Source organism: Capricornis sumatraensis, chromosome 4, assembly GCF_032405125.1.
Source record: "Capricornis sumatraensis isolate serow.1 chromosome 4, serow.2, whole genome shotgun sequence".
NCBI classification, from domain to species: domain Eukaryota; kingdom Metazoa; phylum Chordata; class Mammalia; order Artiodactyla; family Bovidae; genus Capricornis; species Capricornis sumatraensis.
This window is the reverse complement of record NC_091072.1, coordinates 52,370,826-52,392,801: the sequence shown is the minus strand read 5'-3', so window position 1 is coordinate 52,392,801 and position 21,976 is coordinate 52,370,826. Positions and strand designations below refer to the sequence as shown.

The 21,976-nt window shown below is 38.5% G+C and overlaps 1 protein-coding gene and 1 non-coding gene across 3 annotated transcripts in view; both read right to left on the bottom strand.

Moving 5' to 3' along the window:
* Nucleotides 1–21,976, bottom strand: part of NAV3 (neuron navigator 3) — a 378,120-nt gene that overhangs the window by 169,835 nt on the left and 186,309 nt on the right. For both annotated transcript variants that reach the window (XM_068970243.1, XM_068970244.1), the window contains exon 9: nt 13,794–13,909. In XM_068970243.1, coding sequence (XP_068826344.1) covers nt 13,794–13,909 — 116 coding nt within the window. The remainder of the gene's footprint in view (nt 1–13,793; nt 13,910–21,976) is intronic.
* Nucleotides 6,980–7,051, bottom strand: TRNAG-GCC (transfer RNA glycine (anticodon GCC)). The gene has a single exon. It is a non-coding gene; the product is annotated as a tRNA-Gly (tRNA).

Genomic DNA, 21,976 nt, shown 5'->3' with positions numbered 1-21,976 from the left:
AGATCACTGGTCTGGTTTAATTCTTGTGATTATAAGGCCTTTGTGGAAATAAAACACACTGATATAAAAGAGGATATGGTCAATGGTTAAATACTTAAGAGTTTTTGAAGAAGGCCCCCTATGATATAAATATGGTACAGGAGAGCACTGGATTTAAAGTATTTCACTTCACTTTCATATAGTTTACCTATTCAGGCAGGTGGCGAACTAAAGAGTTACTTCAGACTTATTCATACCTAGTTAATTAAGGATTATATCAGAAGTTACTCCTAACAATCATGTCATCAAAAAGGCCTAGTTTGTAAAGCATCAGAATAGTTCACACTCATCTACATAGTGATTTGAATAGTTAACGATGTACACACTCAGAAATATTTTTGTCCAACACTTTTTAAAAAGAGAGTCAAGCTGTCAGAAGAGACCTCTGCATTTCTAGAAGTGTAACTAGAGTGCATGGTGCTCGTCACTGAGGCACAAAAAAAGCCATCTATTCAGACACCAGGGAGGCAGCAGGAGGAAGTTGACTACACACAAAAATTGACCCACGAGCTCCATCATTCTTCATTCCACATCTGTGGTGAGATCACCTTGAGAGAAGTTGAACAAATAGGCCCTACTGATGACTAAGTAAAAAGCACATTTGGAGTTTTAAATCGTGAACACTTAATTCCGGCTATCTAGATTCTGAGCCAATAATGCCCAAGGGCAGGTGCTTGCTATTCACTTTCTCCATGTAGACTTTACAACTACTTCTCATAGTTCAGTTTGCCAAAGACAATCATTTCAAGACACAAGGAATTTAAAATTCTTTTGAGTCATGGTGGGTTTTTTATTAAAAAAAAAAAAAAAGTCAGTAGGAAGAACAGAAGCTCTATGGCTCATGCAAAAGGCCAGCTCCTTAAAACTCCATCCTCCTTTCAGGAGCAGACCCGACTTACCTAACAAGTCAGTGTAAAGGGCCTCTTCCAGATCGCCCAGCATCGTCAGGATGACATCTTCATCCAGATGGGCTGTGCCTTCCCGCAGGCAGCTTTCTCCCTCCTCCTCAGCCCAGCTCCGGCTGAGACTGCCGGGCCTGGAGGACACATTTTCGTCTTCAGACCGGCTGTCTTCATCGCTCTCACCTTCTAAGCCTCTTCTGGAAGTCCACTCCTCTAAGTTCTCACTGCCTGAGCGGCTGGCGGGCAGGAGGCTCCAGGCCCCAGGGAGGCTTGTGTGGTACAGGGACTGCACGGAGCGGGACGAGCACCTGGAGAGTGAGCGCCTCTCTGCATAGCTGGATTCCCTCTGGCTGGCCTTGGCGGCATTTCCAAACCAGTTGGAAATGCGCACAGCAGGGCGCCTCTCCCCCTCACTGGTGAGGGACAGACTGGTCAGAGATTTCTGCTTCTGAAGACAAGCTCTCTTTGGCCTTACTTCTTTGCCCCGAAACACAGAGAGTTCAGCTGGCCGCTGCATGGTTCTCTTTATTGGCTTCTTTTTCAATTAGACTTCATATTGTCTTTCTGCACAGAGATGCCAACTGGCCCTTTTGCTTATAATTAACACATGCACTTCAAGAAAAGCTCAGGCCAGGCTCAGACATTCACGTTAGACTCTAGAGCTGTAGCACAATCAATGAGTTGCCCACAATTCAGCTTGCCATGTCATCGCCCTCATCAGCAGTACTCACAAACATTTTGCTTGGACATATCGGAAGCAGAAGAGAGTTCACCAGATACTTCTCCAGCTGCAAAGTAGCGCAGGAAGCCACCACGTTTTCCAATCTTCCTCCAATCACATGTCTCAGCAGGGAGATGGGTCCACTTTTCCCTGTATCGTTTCTGTATTTCCAAACGCAAGGAAGTGAAGCACAAGCTCCCCAGATATCTCTGACTGCGCTTTTTTTTTTTTTCTCTCCCCCTGTCTCTCACCAGCCCTTCACTGATCTGGGTCTGCAGCCCTTAACTCTAGAGGAAGTGACATGGTGTAGCATGCACAGCCTCCTCATCAGAGCCCCGTTTAACAGCAGACTAAGCGCTGAAGCCAGCCCTGCACGAGCCTCTCGTGTTTCAGTATTCCACCTGCATTCGCAGATCTACGGCTCTTCCGTGCTGCTGCAGTGGATGCTGCTGGCTGCCATGGCAGCAAGCATCCTGCTAAATTGAAACAGAGGCACGGAAGCGGCTGTCCAGCCTAGCATGCCACAGGTTTCAAAGCCAAGCCTGAATGAGATGCTACACGATTAACCCTCTTCACGTTTAAATCACTCTAGGCTACCCCGCCTCAGATACAGAGGCACGCGCGCGCGCACTCACCACAGCCCCCCGCCACACACACACTTACTCACTCACTCTCACACATAACACACGCTCCACGACACTGAGAATGACGGACTAATTCTCCATAGCTGCAGGCAGCCGAAGCAGGCAGATCTGTCTTCTGAATGTTGCGATTCGTGCTACAAAAGCACAAATCAAATTCAAGAGGGTAAAGGACCTAAAAAACAGAGCATGACACTCCACCGGCAGGCAGATAATGGTTTAAAGGGAAAGACTTCACCTTCTCTTTTAAAGAGGAAAATCAAGGGCTTTTTATTTTGAGGATATTTAGGATTACACAATCCTACTGTACAATAAAAGTCAACATTTCTTCCTATAAAAATAGAAAAAATAAAACCTTTTAAAGTTTTTTTTAAATTTATTTTGAGAAGGGATATTTTTACTTAAAGTATATAATTGAGAGTTAATGGCTAAGTGTGTGGAAGACAGTGACATGCCAAAAACATAAAATGTGTATTATGTTTTCTGACATGGAACATTTTTCCTAGTCTATTCTTTAAGCTTATCACTGTGTAATCGGTCTTTATTTTTAATCTTTTGATAAAAAGCAGACAACCTAAAGGCTAAGTTTCTTGTATTTACCTTACAATCACCATCCTGAAATTCTGATTTTAGGAAGACTTTGAAAATACTTATCAAGTGTAGTAGAGACCATGTTCTACTGAGAGCTAATGAGAAGAATATCAAGGAAAAGCTTATGAGATTGTTTCTGTCCATAAACATTCCTCTCCAAAAGGGGGAAGCATGGAGAAACAGATTAAAATATTTGTGTCATTCAAAGTGATATAATTCCCTAGCACATAATCTCCTGAGCTAATATGATCAAATCAATTCTGATTTTTCACATCATATTGCTAACTTCAACTACGTGTTGTTGTTGCTATCTGCTCAGTCATGTCAGATTCTTTTGCAACCCCATGGACTGTAGCGCGTCAGGCTCCTCTGTCCATTGGATTCACCAGGCAAGAATACTGGAGTGAATTGCCATTTCCTTCCCCAGGGGATCTTCCTGATCCAGGGATCGAACCCATGTCTTCTGCATTAGCAGCTGGAATCTTTACCACTGAGCCACCAGGGAAAGCCAAAGCTGGGGGTAGGGGGATGCCCAATCTTCTAACTATATAAATTATCATTACAATGTACACTGCCTACACCTTTACATAGATAACAAGTTACTTTGCAAAATTAATTGTTTCTTATGCTCAAGCTCAAGAGGGACGTGAGTACACAGATACATAAAAGAGAATCAGATGGAAAGAAGAGCAATTACTTGTGATAAAAAAATTTTGCGATTAAATGAACCTGTGAATTTTAAGTACAGATTCTCAATTCTCCACTTGTCAAAAATAAATTATGTTTGTATAAAATGTGCTTACGTCCCCCCTGGTGGCTCGGTGGTGAAGAATCCACCTGCTAATACTAGAGCTTCAGGTTTCGTCTCTGATGCTGGTAGATGCCACCTGCTGCATGCAAATCAACTAAGCACCACAACTCTTGAATCTGTGCCCTAGGGCCTGGGAGTGGCATCTGCTGAAGCCTGCCTGCCCTGGAATCTGTGCTCTGCAACAAGAGGAGCCACCCAACTAGAAGCTCGCACCCTGAAACTAAGGGCAGCCCTGCCGGTGGCAACCAGAGAGAAGCCTGTGCAAGCAACAAAGACCTAGCACAGCCAGAGATAAACAAATGTATAAAGATATCGTGTTTAAAGAAAACAAGAGCACAAAGGCTAAGTCTCAGAAACTGAAAACTGGCCTTCTACATCATTCTACAAAGTGCTTTTTTAAAGATTAGAATGCTACTCCACTTTGGAGTTTTGTTTTGCTTTTTCTTTCTTCGTTTGGAGTTATCGTGACCCAGTGAATCACTAGATTACAAGACCAGAGTAAATTTGTTAAGGTTAGAAAACATTAATTTGTTTGATAGGTATTATGCTGAAGTACACATGTAGCAGCTTATAAAGTCTTACAGATTCACCAAAAATGGAATTCTTTTGCTTTAGGCATCAAGAGTTGAGCATATATAAGTAAAGCAATAATGATGCCCTCTTTTTATACAAGGAAACTTGTGTAGCAGTCAGCTTAGACCAGCAGTTCTCAAACCTAAATGTTCAGAACCTCTCTGAGGGTTTATTACAACTTAGCCAGTGGTGCCCCATCCTCAGACCTGTTCATTCAGACAGTTTGAAAGGAGGGCTTGTGACGCTGCATTTCTACATATTCCCAGGTGATGTAGCAGATACTGCTGGCTCTGGAACCCCACTTTAATAACTTATAGGCTGAGACCAGTGGTTTTAACTGGGTCCTCCTGAGGGGACATTTAGCAGAATCAGGAGACAGTTTTGTTTGTCACAAATGGGGGTGTGGTATTTCTGACACCTGGGAGGAAGAGGCCGGTGCTGCTGCTATGATGCCACAATGACAAGGAACCTCCTCCCACCCAACAAAGAATTATGCAGACTACATGTCAGTGGTTCCAAGGCTGAGAAATTCTGGCTTAGATTAAGTTATACTGTATTTATAAATGATTTAGAAATGTCTGGCTTCCAGTAACAAAGATGCACTGTTGCTCACATTAATGTCCACTCTACATTGGCAGCAGTTCTGATCCAGGTACCCTTCATACTAAGAACCGTACTAAAAGAGCAACTTCCCATAGTCTGGGATATATTGATATGAAAGAGGGAAAAAGAGATGAGAAATACCAGATTCTGCTCAACAATGGTTCATGTCATTTTTCCATTCACGATTATTGGTCAAACGAATCCACATGGTCCATTCTGATTCAGTGGGGCAAAACATAATCTTCTGTAGGAGTGAATTTAGGAAGAGGTGGCTAAGTTCACTGGATTCAGTAATAAGGGGCTGGTTATTTTGAAGACATAAACCTAATAGAGGAAAGCATCAAAAGGGCATTTGTGTTTGTTTCTTTGTTTAAAGACACCATCAACTTGTAGTTACAGTAGTTCTTCCTCTGGAAACTATATCCTTAAGGACTTAAGTTTACCCTGAACAACAGCTAGAAACCTAATTATTGCTTCTCTAAAGGCAGTTATCTCTGCTTGCTTGGGAGTACATTTAAACATGGGTGTATTCATATGTGTTTATATTAAACTGTTTAATGTATGTTATACAGGTGGAAGAGAAAGCCTCAGGGCATAAGAGACAAACACCCCCAATCAATGCTGAAGATGTGACTCACTCTAATTTAGCCAATACCTCACGTAAAACATAGCCACTACAATGTTCTGAGAAGGAATGTTTTTGAGCTCTTTAGTAAGCATAATTATAAAGTAACTATTTAAGTAGAAGATCTAAACTGATTTAAAATGACCTGAGCTTTATCATCTTCGTCTTTATAAACGTCCAAGAAAGAGGCAAGATAAATGATCATTTACAAAGATCTTAAATATGAAGTATTTCCCATTATTCAATACAAAGACTGGAAAGTCGGGAAAAGACACATGTAACCATTAGTTTATCTCTCTGTTTAATCTAAATTCTTACTTCCTGAGTCCATCCAATTATTTACTTACATTTTTACAAATGACATATTGGCTTTGCTGATTCTGTTTCAGTTTGGCATCTACCATCATTTTTCAGTTGAATATAAATTCTAGATAAAGGTGAAAAAGTGGATTAAATAAATGTGATACACATTGGTATATAGCCTTATGCAAAACAAGGGAAATGTGGGGATGTATGTACTAAAAAAATATCTAAAAACTTTCTAAATGATTCCAGTGAAATGGAAAGTACATCTGGCAGAATCTCTTGATACTTGATGACAGGGATGGTTTCTGAGGCCAAATTCTTTTTGTCAATGAAACAGAGAATAAAACCCAAGCCAGGCAGTAAATCTAAACTGCTATTTCAGCTGAACTTGTAATATTGTGAGCATGGCATGACTCCTAAATGATAGGCTGGAAGCAAGAAGCTTACTCACTCTGTGTCACAAATTTCATGAAACATATCACCTGACTGCAATACTTAATAGGAACATCATCATCAGATTGGGTGAGTATTACTAGTTTGCTCCCCAGGAACATGAGAAACAACAGGAAACTTGAGAGAAATACATAAAGACTTTGGAGGGATATAAGGTTTCTAAACTGTAAAAGTCTTGGGCTTTCTTTATAAAATGCTATTTTATTGAGTGTCATTCATTTCTGATACTTATATTTATACCTCAATTTAAATTTTTAACTTCTGGGAACATTTAATCATGAAGACACTGTTCTTATAAATTCACATGAGCTATACAACAAGCTGAGCTTCCTAGGTAACTTAGTGAATCTCTCTAACAATTCTTCTTTTCAAAATGAACCATTCAGGTTTGCTCCTTAATAGTATCAGAGAACTTTACAGGTCATGCATCTCACAGGTCATGCAATAGAGGTGCTTTTAATGTTTGTTTAAGCACAAACAGGGATTTTCTTGGGTAACACAACATAAAAGTGCAGGGAAGAAGGGAGGGAGTTTCTCACATGGCTTGTTCAAGAGCTCAGTGAAAGTGAAAGTGAAGTTGCTCAGTTGTGTCCAACTCTTTGTGACCCCATGGACTAGCCCACCAGGCTCTTCAGTCCATGGAATTTTCCAGGCAATATTACTGGAGTGGGTTGCCATTTCCGAGTGGGTTGCCATTTCCTTCTCCAGTGGATCCTCCCAACCCAGGGATTGAACCTGGGTCTCCCGCACGGCAGGCAGACGCTTTACCGTCTGAGCCACCAGGGAGCTCAGACATTGAGCTAATTCTCTCCTACTTCAGGTTCTGTTTTCTCTACATTTGTTTCACAGGAGGGTGAAGGTAACTAACTGTCAGCACCTCCAAGCTTTCTTTTGATTAACTTCGGATCTAGTGGAAAAACACAGGTCTCTTTCCTAACAGTCAAGTAAAGTTCTAAGACTGATTCTCACTGGTTCCAATTCAACTGAATTGAGTCACATGTCCACCCCGAAAGAGTCCCTGTGGTCAACAGAATGGGTTGTTCTGAAAGGATCTGCTTGGGTAAATTTCATCTGAACCACATGAACAAAGGTTCATGAGGCTGTGGTTGGTTCCCAAAAAGAAAATCAAGGCACTGTTTTTAGAAGACGTGGCAATGTGTTCAGGTAAGACTGTACCAGGACATCAAGGTACGTCCACTATGAAGCCAATGATATTTAAGATACAGAGCTTCTTACTTGATTGAGCCCCTTTCTAAACAACGCAATTTTGTATTTTTAAAATTATTTTCAGGATTTTCCAAATTGTATAGCCTCTAACAATTCACAAAATCTGATCTTATCCAGCCAAGACTAACTACATCAGAGGAGTTCTATATTATTTACATGTATGAGGTCCCCACAGCAACATTTAGCGGTAAAGGTTCAACAATAGCATTGAAATTGTGAGTTAAGAAAATCCCAAATGTGCTCAGTTTTACAATAAGAAATAGAGGAAAATAGTAAGGTAAGTGTTTTTTTTTTTTTTTCAAAATTTTTTCATTGAAGTTTCTTTTTCCTGGAATATTATTTTCTGATTTCTTTATCCATTAGAATTCTACTATACACATGTGACCTTCTTTTAAGCCCTAAATAAATCTTTGCAGCAAAGTTAGTTGTTCCCATAAATCTAGTAATTCAATTATTCATGGTGTTAAAGTTTGTCTCTTATTCCTCTATAGGAGAACCCATGTCTTAGTCATGTTTGTTTTCCTAGCCTTTGGCATGCTTGGCATTTATAAAGAACCGATGATGATTACTGAAAAGATGAATGGAATGAAATCCTTTCTCACAACAATCCTGTGAGTTTATTAAGCATCATTATAGTCACCTCATAAAACGAAGGGAACCAAGGAACAGTTCAAACAGCTAAATAATAGCAATGCAAGAGCCAGAATCATTTTTTTATACTTCCTAGAACATTTACCTTCTCATATCTCACACTGTTTTTGAAGAAACATTCTATGGGCCAGTCTAAGGTATGGCTTAGCAATAAAATCAAGTGTTTGTGTACTTTGTGGTTTCTGCAGCAATAAGAGAAATCAGAAAGAGAAAGGAAGTGGTGGAAGGGATCGAGAAAAGTTGTTGTTTTTTATTATGATTGGAGAGAGAGCAGCATCCTGTGGGCTATAGAGTGATTTGGTATAGAGGGAGATATTAAAGAGGTAGAAAAGAAACTAATTCAAGTAAACGTGGAGTAAACAGATATACCAGCTGACCATTGGAAAAGACCCTGATGCTGGGAAAGATTGAAGGCAGGAGGAGAAGGAGACGACAGAGGATGAGATAGTTGGATGGCATCGCCGACTCAATGGACATGAGTTTGAGTAAGTTCTGGGAGATAGTGAAGGACAGGGGTGCCTGGCGTGCTGCAGTCCATGTGGTTACAAAGAGTTGAACACGACTTAGCAACTGAACAACAAATAAGTATAAATGCTGGGCATGGGTAGGTATGGTGGCAGGGGTTTGTGAAATTCTTTTTTGTCTGCTTAAGTGGTATTTTTCTCTGCTTAAGTGGAGATTTGAGAAGCAGAGAAAAGGTATAAAACTGTCATCCAAAATCTTGAGATTTTTCTTAGATGACAAAAAACAGTAAATGCACCAGAGAAATATAGAATGATTGCCGGGCAGCATTAATTACTCAGTTGAGGTTGGTGGTCATGAATGTAAAGCAAATCACGTCAACATGTCATGTGTTTTTCTCCAGGTTCATTCATTGCTGGTACAGACTAGGTGGAGATTTGAACATCACTAGGTCTATGGTTTCATCCAATGAGTACAATGAAGTAAGAGAGGGGTAACGAAGTAAAGAGTAAATGCAAAAGTAAAATCATATTCCATCACTATCAGAATTCATCTGATTAAGGAAGGAAGAAAGGACATGTAGAGTTTGGTGGGGGTAAGTTTTAGGTAGTGGGATCAACGATTTAGACATCTTAGAACCAGTGGTGTTGGCAGAGAATGAAAGGGAGCACACTGAAAAGTAAGGAGGTTGTTATGAGCAAGAGTGGGCTGCATGCAAGTGGGATTATAGAAAAGGTCCAGATTCTGATGATGCCCAGATCTAGGGTATGAACAGGAGAGTAAGTAGCTCAAGGAGGGATAAGAAGACAAGATCATTAGAAGAAATGCCAGAGTTTGCCACCTCATTGGTCTACTTCCCTATGGCTACCATCCTTTCATCACTGCTGTACCAGTATTCTCTCACCTAGATTTAAGTAGGGAAAACTACTAGACCATTCAGGTATGACCTAAATCAAATCCCTTATGATTATACAGTAGAAGCAAGAAATAGATGTAAGGGAATATCTGATAGATAGAATGCCTGATGGACTATGGATGGAGGTTCGTGACATTGTAGAGGAGACAGGGAGCAAGATCATCCCCATGGAAAAGAAATGCAAAGAAGCAAAATGGCTGTCTGGGGAGACCTTACAAATGGCTGTGAAACGAATAGAAGTGAAAAGCAAAGAAGAAAAGGAAAGATATAAGCATCTGAATCCAGAGTTCCAAAGAATAGCAAGAAGAGATAAGAAAGCCTTCCTCAGTGATCAATGCAAAGAAATAGAGGAAAACAACACAATGGAAAGACTAGAGATCTCTTCAAGAAAATCAGAGATATCAAGGGAACATTTCATGCAAAGATGGGCTCGATAAAGGACAGAAATGGTATGGACCTAACAGAAGCAGAAGCTATTAAGAAGAGGTGGCAAGAATACACAGAAGAACTATACAAAAAAGATCATCACAACCAAGATAGCCATGATGGTGTGACCACTCACCTAGAGCCAAACACCCTGGAATGTGAAGTGAAGTGGGCCTTAGAAAGCATCACTACGAACAAAGCTAGTGGAGGTGATGGAATTCCAGTTGAGCTGTTTCAAATCCTGAAAGATGATGCTGTGAAAGTGCTGCACTCAATATGCCAGCACATTTGGAAAACTCAGCAGAGGCCACAGGACTGGAAAAAGTCAGTTTTCATTTCAATCCCAAAGAGAGGCAATGCCAAAGAATGCTCAAACTACAGCACAATTGCACTTATCTCACACGCTAGTAAAGTAATGCTCAAAATTCTCCAAGCCAGGCTTCAGCAATACATCAACCGTGAACTTCCAGATGTTCAAACTGGTTTTAGAAAAGGCAGAGGAACCAGAGATCAAACTGCCAACATCTGCTGGATCATGGAAAAAGCAAGAGAGTTCCAGAAAAACATCTATTTCTGCTTTATTGACTATGCCAAAACCTTTGACTGTGTGGATCACAATAAACTGTGGAACATTCTGAAAGATGGGAATACCAGACCACCTGACCTGCCTCTTGAGAAACCTATAAGCAGGTCAGGAAGCAACAGTTAGAACAGGACATGGAACAACAGACTAGTTCCAAATATGAAAAGGGGTATGTCAAGGCTGTATATTGTCACCTTGCTTATTTAACTTATATGCAAAGTACATCATGAGAAACTCTGGGCTGAAAGAAGCACAAGCTGGAATCAAGATTGCCGGGAGAAATATCAATAACCTCAGATATGCAGATGACACCACCCTTATGGTGGAAAGTGAAGAGGAACTAAAAAGCCTCTTGATGAAAGTGAAAGAGGAGAGGGGAAAAGTTGGCTTAAAGCTCAACATTCAGAAAACGAAGATCATGGCATTCGGTCCCATCACTTCATGGCAAATAGATGGGGAAACAGTGGAAACAGTGTCAGACTTTATTTTTGGGGGCTCCAGAATCACTGCAGATGGTGACTGCAGCCATGAAATTAAAAGATGCTTACTCCTTGGAAGGAAAGTTATGACCAACCTAGATAGCATATTCAAAAGCAGAGACATTACTTTGCAAACAAAGGTCTGTCTAGTCAAGGCTATGGTTTTTCCAGTAGTCATATATGGATGTGAGATTTGGACTGAGAAGAAGGCTGAGTGCCGAAGAATTGATGCTTTTGAACTGTGGTGTTGGAGAAGACTCTTGAGAATCCCTTGGACTGCAAGGAGATCCAACCAGTCCATTCTAAAGGAGATCAGTCCTGGGATTTCTTTGGAAGGAATGATGCTAAAGCTGAAACTAGTACTTTGGCCACCTCATGCGAAGAGCTGACTCATTGTAAAAGACTCTGATGCTGGGAGGGATTGGGGGCAGGAGGAGAAGGGGATGACAGAGGATGACATGGCTGGATGGTATCACCGACTCAATGGACGTGAGTTTGAGTGAACTCCGGGAACTGGTGATGGACAGGGAGGCCTGGCGTGCTGCAATTCATGGGGTCACAAAGGGTCGGACACGACTGAGCAACTCAACTGAAATGAATGATAGCTTACTGAATATAATGAAATATCTTTCCTTCATGAAATCTCCAGTTTGCATTGACAGAAATTTTCAATATTGCAACCATAGACTCACTTTAAACACATGATCATAAGAATGATGCAATCAAATCAGCCTCATTTAGGCATTTATTTGCCATTTTCTTTCTTTTATTATATTCCTATCTAAATTATCGATTCAAATCTATGATTCTACAACAATAATTATTGTAAAAACTAATATTATACCTTCTAATAAATCCATCAGGCTATTGTAAAATGTTAAAGTCTAGTTTATATTTCACTTTCAAATATTTTATTAAAACCAGAACATTAAATGGAAAATTTTAAAAAATTCCAGTTTTATTGAGATAGAATTGGCAGATAGTACTGTATAAGTTTACGGTGTACAACATAGTGATTTGACTTACATAAGTAGAAATATTAGGTGGAAGGATGAAAAAATGAACAAATGGTCAAAAGAATAAAAAAACTGAAGAAAGAATCAAACATGTTTAGAGATAGTAAGTGATATACTAATTTCAGAAAAACAAGTTTCTTTGTAAAATTCACATCAAAATCTGAAGTCAAAGTGTAATAAACGCATTTTCTCCTACAGATTTGAGTTCTTATAATTTGTAGGCTTACTGATACTATTTGAAGGCATTCATGAATAAAGAAATGTGTAAAACATATACATCTCCATACCACACTATGTTTAAATAATATATAGTCACAATACAGATATATATCATCAATCACCGTGGGGTTATCTGGAACTATGGGAAACCAACACCTTCTCCTAGTGATTGAAAAAAATCTACAAATCGTTCAAGCAATTCCCCCCATAACATCCCCATACCTATGCCTTGGCATTACCATTTCAGCCCTTACCCTGCACTGACCCATTTTAATTCCCACATGAAAACTCTAAAGCCTAATAATACCATGGATGTTAATTCCAAAAGGAACCCTTGGGATGCTGTGCTGTCATCGTTGTCAATATCCACGGGTGGATACTGAAGTAACGGCTAATGCTTGCCAAAGTGTTTAAAGTCTGATGAATGAGGACGTTTCTTAACTTCCAAATTTGTGACATGGTTAGGCTCATGAGCTTCAGAGCAGTATTTTGAGTCCTTGGAGTACTGCAGTAATTTTTAAAAAATTAAACAGTTCTATTAGTTTTTTCCTTAGAAATAGATAAGGGCTGAGCCAGAGATTTACTGAACTAACAAATATACCTCTATGTCTATGCATTCTTAAACTTGGAAACACATAAAATGTTCTTCAACCCTCTTTCCCCTTGTTGTTCAGTCGCCCAGTCATGTCCAACTCTTTGCGACCCCATGGACTGCAGCATGCCAAGCTTCCCTGTCCTTCACCATCTCCTGGAGTTTGACCAAGTTCATGTTCATCACGTCAGTGATGCCGTCCAGTGAGCTCATCCTCTAGTTTCTGCCTTCTCCTTCTGCCTTTGATATTTCTCAGAATCAGGGACTTTTTCTCCTTAGGAGCATTTAATTGTGTTAAGAGCCTACTTTGCTCCTTGTGAATACTGACCTGTATATAATAAAATTATTCCAAAAGCCTTTGCTATGTGCCTAGGCTTATCCAGATCCTAGGAAAAACAATGCACTAATGCTGAGAATCTGACAAATTGGGTCTGGAATTTGTATATGGCATTTTTTTACATTATTTATATAAAATGAAAAAAGTTTCCATAATTAGATTTTTCACAGAATACACATTTAGAGCCACTCTGCAGAAATATACAAAATAATACAGAATTGAAGATAAAGTAGGGTTGGATTGGCCATGAAAACTTAACATTCCCACATGATCATTAATATTTTTAAAATCTGCAAATACATCCAAGGACTGCCTTATTAACAACAGAAGTTTCTCCAGATTGTCTCTGAGAGTATTCAACTTGACTGAGGGCAACAATTACTTAAAATCTCAGCCTCTGAGAGCACCACCCTTCTTTACAGAATTCTTTACAGAACAACAAAGAGATCATTCTAAGCAAAACAGTCAAATACCGAAACATCTCTGAAGCATGAAATGTACACAGTCCATATATGCCTAAGGGAAAACAGTATAGCACAAATATGACTTAATAAAAAAGACTTATGTAGAGAGATTACAAGAATTCTGAGTTTGGCCTATGCATCAATCAGGTCACTTACCAGATATCTCCTCTAGGCACTGCTTAGCCGTCTTATTGTATGATAAATCCATCTTAGTAGGGCTGGTGCAGGAGTCGGCAGATGGTAAAGAGGTCCCTTCATTTTCTGGATGAGCTCTGAAATGAACCAAGAGGACAGAAATGCAGATTGCTGTCATCAGTGACTCATCAAAGTTCTCTAATACAGGAAGAAATCAATGTATTAAAAGTTTTCCATTAAGGTGAATGAGCATTTCTTTATGTCTGAGAAATTTCTTTATTTTTCACATAAAACTGAGATACAGTGGTTGTAGTGAGATATTAAATCAGATTTCCTTATTTTTCACATACAACCCAAGTTGTAATGAGATGTTAAATCAGATTTCTTAGACTTTTCTAAGTTTGAAAGCTTATAATTACCAATGTATTTTTTTTTGACAAAAGGTTTCAAAAGATTCTTTTTTCTTTTAGCTGTTTTAGAGAAAGCCTGGCTAAATCGTATTGTTCTGAGAATAATAAAAGCATTGAAAATAACCCAAATATTCTTTTCCTGCAAATTCTATAAAATATATCCTAAAATACTAAGTGTATATAAAATAAATACTGACTCTACTATGGGCTATAAATGTCACTATGATGTTTTCATTTTAGAAAAAAATCAAAAAGAAATTCTCATTCTGAAAACCCCCTTTTTATATTGTTTTATATTTGTCTATATATGTACATGGATAGGTATTTGTGTGTGATTAATATGTAAAGATTGGGTCTAATTAAATAAAAGGCTCTCCACAGAAGGACCACACATGTTTTGATAGTCCAGTCTTCATGCAATGCTTCTTCCTTTTATGCATAGACAAACGTTTTAAGAGGCTCTCTCTCTCCTTATGCAGTTTCAAAATCTACATATATTTGGTCAAGAATACCACATATTTAGAAAGTCCACACCATGATGTACAGGAGAAAGGAGACAAGACAATACAGCATTGTACAATGGACTTTGTTCTTCATAGTTACGTCATTTGTTTGCGGTCCCATTCCTACAGGGTTTGGACCATGGAAAGTAATCACTAACTATTTCTTACTTTAAAAAAAAATCTAAAAAGAATATTTATACGTGAAAGAAAAATTCACTATATCTTTAATAAATTTTTACCTAATATCGTGCTTTTATTTTAAATCCTGGTTTTGTTTAAGAGAAAATAAAGTGTAGTCACTGATGATAAAAATATTTTCTTTTTAATTTATTGGACATGTCTAGAAAGTCTGAAAAATTCATTAGGATCTTAACAAATCATGGAAAATTAAATGCTGTGTATATGTATACAGGAATTGATATAATAAAAGAAAGATAGAGGCATGTAAGAGTTCATAGAAAGCTGTGCCTTGACCTCCAGTGATTTCTAGCAGACATTCCTAATTTTCAGGCAAAGTCCAAAATTACAGATACTTATTTTTCTCCTTTATTGACAGAACTTCATACTCTCACAATGTGACATTTGTGCAATTATTTGATAAATGTTCATCTCCAAAGTAGAGTCCATTCTCCATATTTGAGCTCACCATTATACCCCAATGCTTAGCCCCACATCTAGCATATATATGAATGAGTAAATCTTATCAGAAGTGATTATAAAAATAGTCTTCTTGGTGGGTAAAATATATGGAAGGAAGCATGGGATCACGATGCATGCTTTGCGTCTGGTTGGAAACTTGGCTCTCTAAGCAGTTATTAACTCATGTGACCTTGCTAAGTTACTTAGTTCCTCTGAACCTCAATTTGCTTATGTGCAAAAGTAAAGAAAAATATGTTCTTCACAAAATAACTGTGAGCTCAAGTACTATAATTACTAAAGGTCTGGAAAAGCATTCTCTTGAGGCTTGTGGGACTCTGGTCAATGTTAAAATGTGGGGAGTATATCTGGCTCTCTGTGCCACTTTCTTTCTTCTCTGTCCCCCAGGATCTCTTAGTTCCCCTGTCTATCGCCCATGCCCACTCACTTCCAAAGTTCAGTTTCATCTACTCCTCCACTTGGGCTCTTTACTTGTGAGCCATTGCACCTCCTTGGCCTATTCTTTAGCCTGGTGTCTATGAATGAGGGGGGAAATATTCCTCTGACATTTTCTAAGCATTGTTATTACTTGCAGAAGAAGTTTAAATTGCTAGTATATAGTGAAATAGGAGACCCCAAGAGAGTGTACTGGCTGCCTGCCAAGGAGTCTCTGAGAGGAATGGGCGGTTAGAACTGGCTGGGAGCCAGGGCGGTCTACAGTCACACAGGTCAGAATTCACAGCCTGGCCTGTCAGACGCTGAGTCACGGAGAGCAGTTCTCTAAGATGGTTGTCCAATGCCCAATGGCAACTGGGTCTTCCTAGAACAAAACCTGAGCTATCTCAGGAATCAGAATACTTGTAGCCTTAGTTATAAAGATGCAGAGCATCTCCCTCTAGGAAAATCTCTACAGAGCAAAAGAATATGTAGAATGTATTTCGAGAGTAGAGTTTTTCTTTGCTGCAAATAAACACAACTTAAAAAGTACTTCTCAGTGTATGGCTATCTTCCTCAGTATATGAAACCTGGTATTAATTCCATTGGCTAAGTCCCCACCCTTAGATAAAAATATTCAAACTTCAGTCTTAGAAACCTTTGTTTTATTTTACCATATTTTCACATTCTTTGGTGTATGTGTCACTATATTCCCTATCTGAGTTGCCTACAATAGCAATGATAGAGCAACAGATTGATAAAGGGAAGGAACATAGATAAGTTAAACTTCAAATAACTATAAAAAGACCCCAAGAAATCATCTTTGGTTTGTATTCACATGTATATGGCTCCAGACCTCCTGCTCTACATATGTTACAAGCCATCCATTTCTCCACGATTTGCACCTCATTATTTGTTAAAGTAGAGTCAGATTTTAACTCTAGTCTCTAGAGGGACAATCAACACTAACTGGTAAATATTTAACTTTTATATAAATGATCAAAGAAGTTCAGTTTAAACTCTGAATTCTCTCAGCATGTCCTCTATTTTTGCACATGCTTCATTCCAGTAAAATAAAAAGCTCCAGGGATGACTCATAAAAAGACTAATGAAGACTTAAGAATCAATAGTGTTCTCTAATCAAAAGGTACAGTCACAGTGGCATCATTCACTGCTTCCATGTAGAATGATATTGAACTCTCCTCATATTGACTGGGAAAAGGAAAGAAAATGAGTATCATGAGGTTCCTTCAAACTATTCAGAAGACATTATTTTGTGCAGACCATCTGACTGTGTATTTACAAGGTCAACATGTAAAAAGTACTTACTGAAACTGTAAGATAGGGCATGGCAAAAACACCATTTAATTTATTTAGAGTTCTAATATTAATATGTTAGTGCTAGCATCTGTTACTAAGAGTCTTTGTAGGTAAAAGTAGATTTCACCAATGATTAACATAAAATTTATTTCCCCATTTAAGTGCACTCACTATGTGCCAAGTGCTATGCCTACTCTTTTATCTAGGGCATATCAAACTCCACAATACTGTCACTATTTTCTCAGTGTTTGGTTGCTTCCAAAATTCATGTGTTGAAACCAATGTGATGATACTAGGAGGCAGAGCCTTTGGAAGGTGATAGGATCATGAGGATGGAGCCCTTCTGTATGGGATTAGTGCCATTATAAAAGAGATCTTGGAGACGCCTCTCACCCCTGCTACCACGTGAGGACAGAATGAGACGACGGTCATCAAAAACCAGGAACCATGCTCTCACCAGATACTGAATCTGCTGGCACTCTGATCTTAGACTTCTCAGCCTCCAGAACTATGAGAAATAAATGTTAGTTGTTTCAGCCACCTAGTCTATAGTATTCTTGTTAGAGTAGCCAGAACAGACTAAGACACTGGTAATGTAGGTGCTGTGGATAAATGAAGGGTTATAGAGGTGTAACAGTTTGCCCTGTATAACAAGCTGGTAGATACTTAAGCTGTATTTAAACCTGGCATCTTATAAATATTGTTCTATGAACCACTACTCTACAATTTAACTCCATCCAAGTGTCTCTGGACACTGAGCATGTTAATGTATATGGGGTCTCCCCAGATAACAGATAGCTTAGCCACTAAGTTATTATCTAAGAGTTAATAATGTAACAGTACTCAATGGTCTAACCTTAATTTTACTCTTTACTACTTTAAATTTTTACTTTTAAGAAAAGGAAGCTATTATCCATGCCATCTAAAGGAATTCAGCAATATATCTAGATACTATCAGTGTTCAGATTTTCAATTTCACAAATAGAGGTGTTGCACATTGATTTATATAAAAAAAAATCTATCCATATGAACTCATCTTTATATGGATATACCAGTCACAAATGTGGACACAAGCAAAACTGGTTTGAATCAGCAACTTTAATGAATGGTCTTATAGTTCCTGCTTTATAAATTCAATAGAAAAGAAAGAAAAATCAAGTATCTTTCTAAAAGCAGTTATTTCCTTATTGATGGGCGGCAGTCGGGTGACAGCCGGGTGAAGGCCAGCAATCTGTCAGGATGAAGAGCAGGCCAGGATGGATGGGACATTTGTTAGATCTGTGTGTTGTGGGAGGGTGCTGAGCAAATAAGAAGTTATACTGAGGACAGTGGGAGCCAGGCTTCTCAGGTGAGAAAAGAAGGCGCAAGCATGAAAAGGAGAAAGCAAGACAAAACTTCACATGTTGATTTGGAATTGGAGGCACTATGAATTCTCTAACAGATACCTCACCGATATTGAGACAAATGCGTATGTGTGTATGTATACACCTATTTGTTTCACCATTTAGGAAACGTAGGGGCAGTGAGATCAGGCTTCTAAATATTATTCTTCACAAAAGAACTCAAGGCACCATAGGTAAAAGCTCAAGTTAAGGCAGTGAGAGTACATGATGAGTTTAGATCAGCTTGAGCCAAAATGAAACAAAGTTATGAAAGAATACTGGAGTGAGCAGAAATGAGTGTGAAGTAGATCCCAGTAGCCTGATTTGAGAAAATTTAAACATCACAGTAAAGAGTCGTTATCAATAGATTATAATCCATTGAAGACAAGAGGAGTCCATCAGTCCATAAAATTTAAAGTGAAGGAGAGGGATAGAGTATAGGAGAAGGAAAAGGAAGAGGGGAAAGAGGAGAAAAATAAGAAGCGACATCATTTTCTAAAAGTTGAATGGCAAGGCATACATACAGATGGAATTAGAAATCACATGACATCAATTGGAGTAAATGATTAAGTTCAAGCAATCTCAATGCGTGCTAAAATCCTATGGGTGAAAGTGGATCAAGGAATAGAATTTTTATAGAGTCTCCAAACATCTTCCCATAAAAATATCTGTGAAATAGAAATGGGGCAAAATAACTATAGAGTAGAAAACTAGCAAACAATATCTCAAACAAGTGATCAAATTCAACATCACTAAAATGGGAAATATTAGTATTATTGATACTTGAAAGTAAGGAAACAGAAAAAAAAATCCAGCATCATTTCTGTGCCATTCTAGACAAAAAGTATATTTGTGGGTCTAATCATGAGAAACTATCATCAACCCCACACTAAGAAATAGTCTATAAAATGCTTGCTTTCAAGGATTTCCCTGGTAGTCCAGGGTTTGAGACTTCGTGCTCCAAATGAAAGGGGCTCCAATTCAATACCTGGTGGGGGAAATTAGACCTTACATGCTGTGAAGTGAATATATATATATATTTTCCAAGAAAAGATGAAATATAAGAAAAAGAAACAGTAGTGGTTTGGTTGGGCAATCTGGCACTGAAGCTTATAAGCTAAATATAGAAAGGGCAGTTTACCAAGCTTCTCTCTGAAGAAATGCCAACTCATGACCATCTTCAACACAACAGACCCTCTTCTAGCATTAGCTCTGTTTTCCTGCTTAAAATACTCCTGTGTGAGGGAAGCTAAACTGCTACCCTCTACCCTAGGCAGATATATATATCAAATTTAGCAGAGACAAGTTTGCAAGGCAAGCTTTCAATAAGCTTTAGTTTGGGCTGATGACCAATTATGCCCAGTTCACATAAAACCACAAGTGCAGCGTACGTAATCCGTAATAATAGCTTCAGGGCTTACAGAAGTTTTATCTGCAAGATGGTTAAATGCTTCACATCAATCTTTGTAAACTCACAACCTCCTGCTCAATATACTGGTTCAACAAACAAGTTAAACTTAAAACCATATAAGTAAGCATTTTTAAAACTAAGGTTTTGCATTCTTTGCCTTTCAGAACATCGTATATTCAGGTGCCAATTTTCTGTGTCACTTTCTAGGCAAATCTGAGATCTCCAAAATCTTGTTAAAACCTAAATCTTTCCCCAAAACCCCTAATGTTGTTGTTCAAGACACATTATATCAAACAAAAGGAAACCTCTAAATTCAGACCTTCTTAACCTGATTTTATAAACCAAGGCTGTGTAGAGGGTTTCTGCTTATATTTAATAGTTAATCAAAGGGTTTAAGAAGCACATTGATTTTTCTCTCAGTTTAACAATATTTTGCCTTATCTAAAGATTGAGTTCAGTTTTTTTTCCTTTGTGAAATGTTCTCCCCCCTCCGCCCGATTCTCTCTCTTTGCCTTTAGATGTTTGCTCTATGTCCAAAACACTCTTTTCTTGACATTTATCACAAATGGTCAGAAAATAACAAAAAGCACATAGATCTCCTCAAACTCATAAGTTATGAATCTGGTTAATAGCTATTTTGAACTTTATTGGGTGCTGTTAAAAATACTGAGGTTTAGAGAAAATGTACAGGTCTTTCATGCCTCCTTGACTAACTTCACTATTCATGTATCTTTATAAGTACAGAAAGCATAGCTGTGAAGTAATGAAAGTAAAAGAAATAGAAGAAAAATATGACACATGGGAAGAGGGGAGGCAATTTTGAAGGTCCCAAGGAGCTAAGGTAACAATTTTTGAACTACAGGCAAGGAAAACAAGTTTGAAGACTGTAACATAGAGGGTAGACGCCAAGAAAGAAGAGGAACATGGAAAAGTAAGCTTTTCTTCTTAAGTATGTTCTTACTCTTTATCTTTCTTTTCCTCCTATAATCAGTACCTCTAACTCAAGTTTAACAAGGCTGACTCTGAAAGTCAGTAAATGTCTCCTTCATCCAGCCACTGACCCTGGTATATCCTCCCTGACCTCTTCCACTAACAATTTACTTACACAAGAAGACAAAGTACATTTTCAGATTGTGCCGCACACCCATGCTCTCAAGCGCTAGACTACACACTCACACAGAGTCTAAAGTTTTTGACATTCAAGAGTTTCTACTACAATCAGGCTGCAATCAGTCTTTGTTTTCTAGGAATACAGATCTTGCCAACAACCTACATATCTAGTGTTGATCTTGTATATTTGGCTTCTTTAGTCTTAGATTTCCTTTTCTGTCCCTCTCATCTCTAAATGTCCAACTCTCACTTCTCTTTCAGAATCCAGCTTAAGTGCTACTTTCTGATTCCAACAACTAGCAGTAATTTTCCATTTTTCGAAGTCTGAGTTGCCAAATCTGGTTCACTACTGTTTTTTTTTTTTTTTTTTAAACATTTCCTGCTTCAAACTGTGGTTATGTTTGAGTCAGTCTCTTTTCTACTACACTGTGGACCATAGAAAGAAAAGAAATAACATATGGGATGTGTGACATTTCACTCTGACCCTGCTACCTTAATAAAGTAAAGCTATTTAGCAGGGAGTCAAGAAGTTGCGGCGGGGGGGGGGGGGGGGGGTGGATACAAGAATGAATGTCCTAAAGAGTAGATACGGTTTCATTTTGTAAACATTTTTAAGTTGTTTATATTTCAACTAAACTTTACCATTTATAGGAATAAAAGACTTCTGACTTTTTCTTATTCCATTGTATATTTTTGGCAGTGTTTCTATTCCTCTGTAGTGGGCGAGTCTAAGCCATGATGATGGTGTTTCACTCAATTTTTATTTGGTTCCTATTGTGGGAAGCTTGTCCTGAGCAATTATGCTATCAAATAAAAATAGACAAGACTCTTGTTTTTCAATGAGTTTATGTTATAGTTGGAGGTGGCTGAATTCACTCTTGCTAATAAGTAAACCAGCAACAAAAAAAAAAACAGTGGATGGTGATAAACTATGAACAAAACACAAGAGGACAATATAGCATACAATTCTGGCAAGAGGCATTGTTGAGTGTTCCTT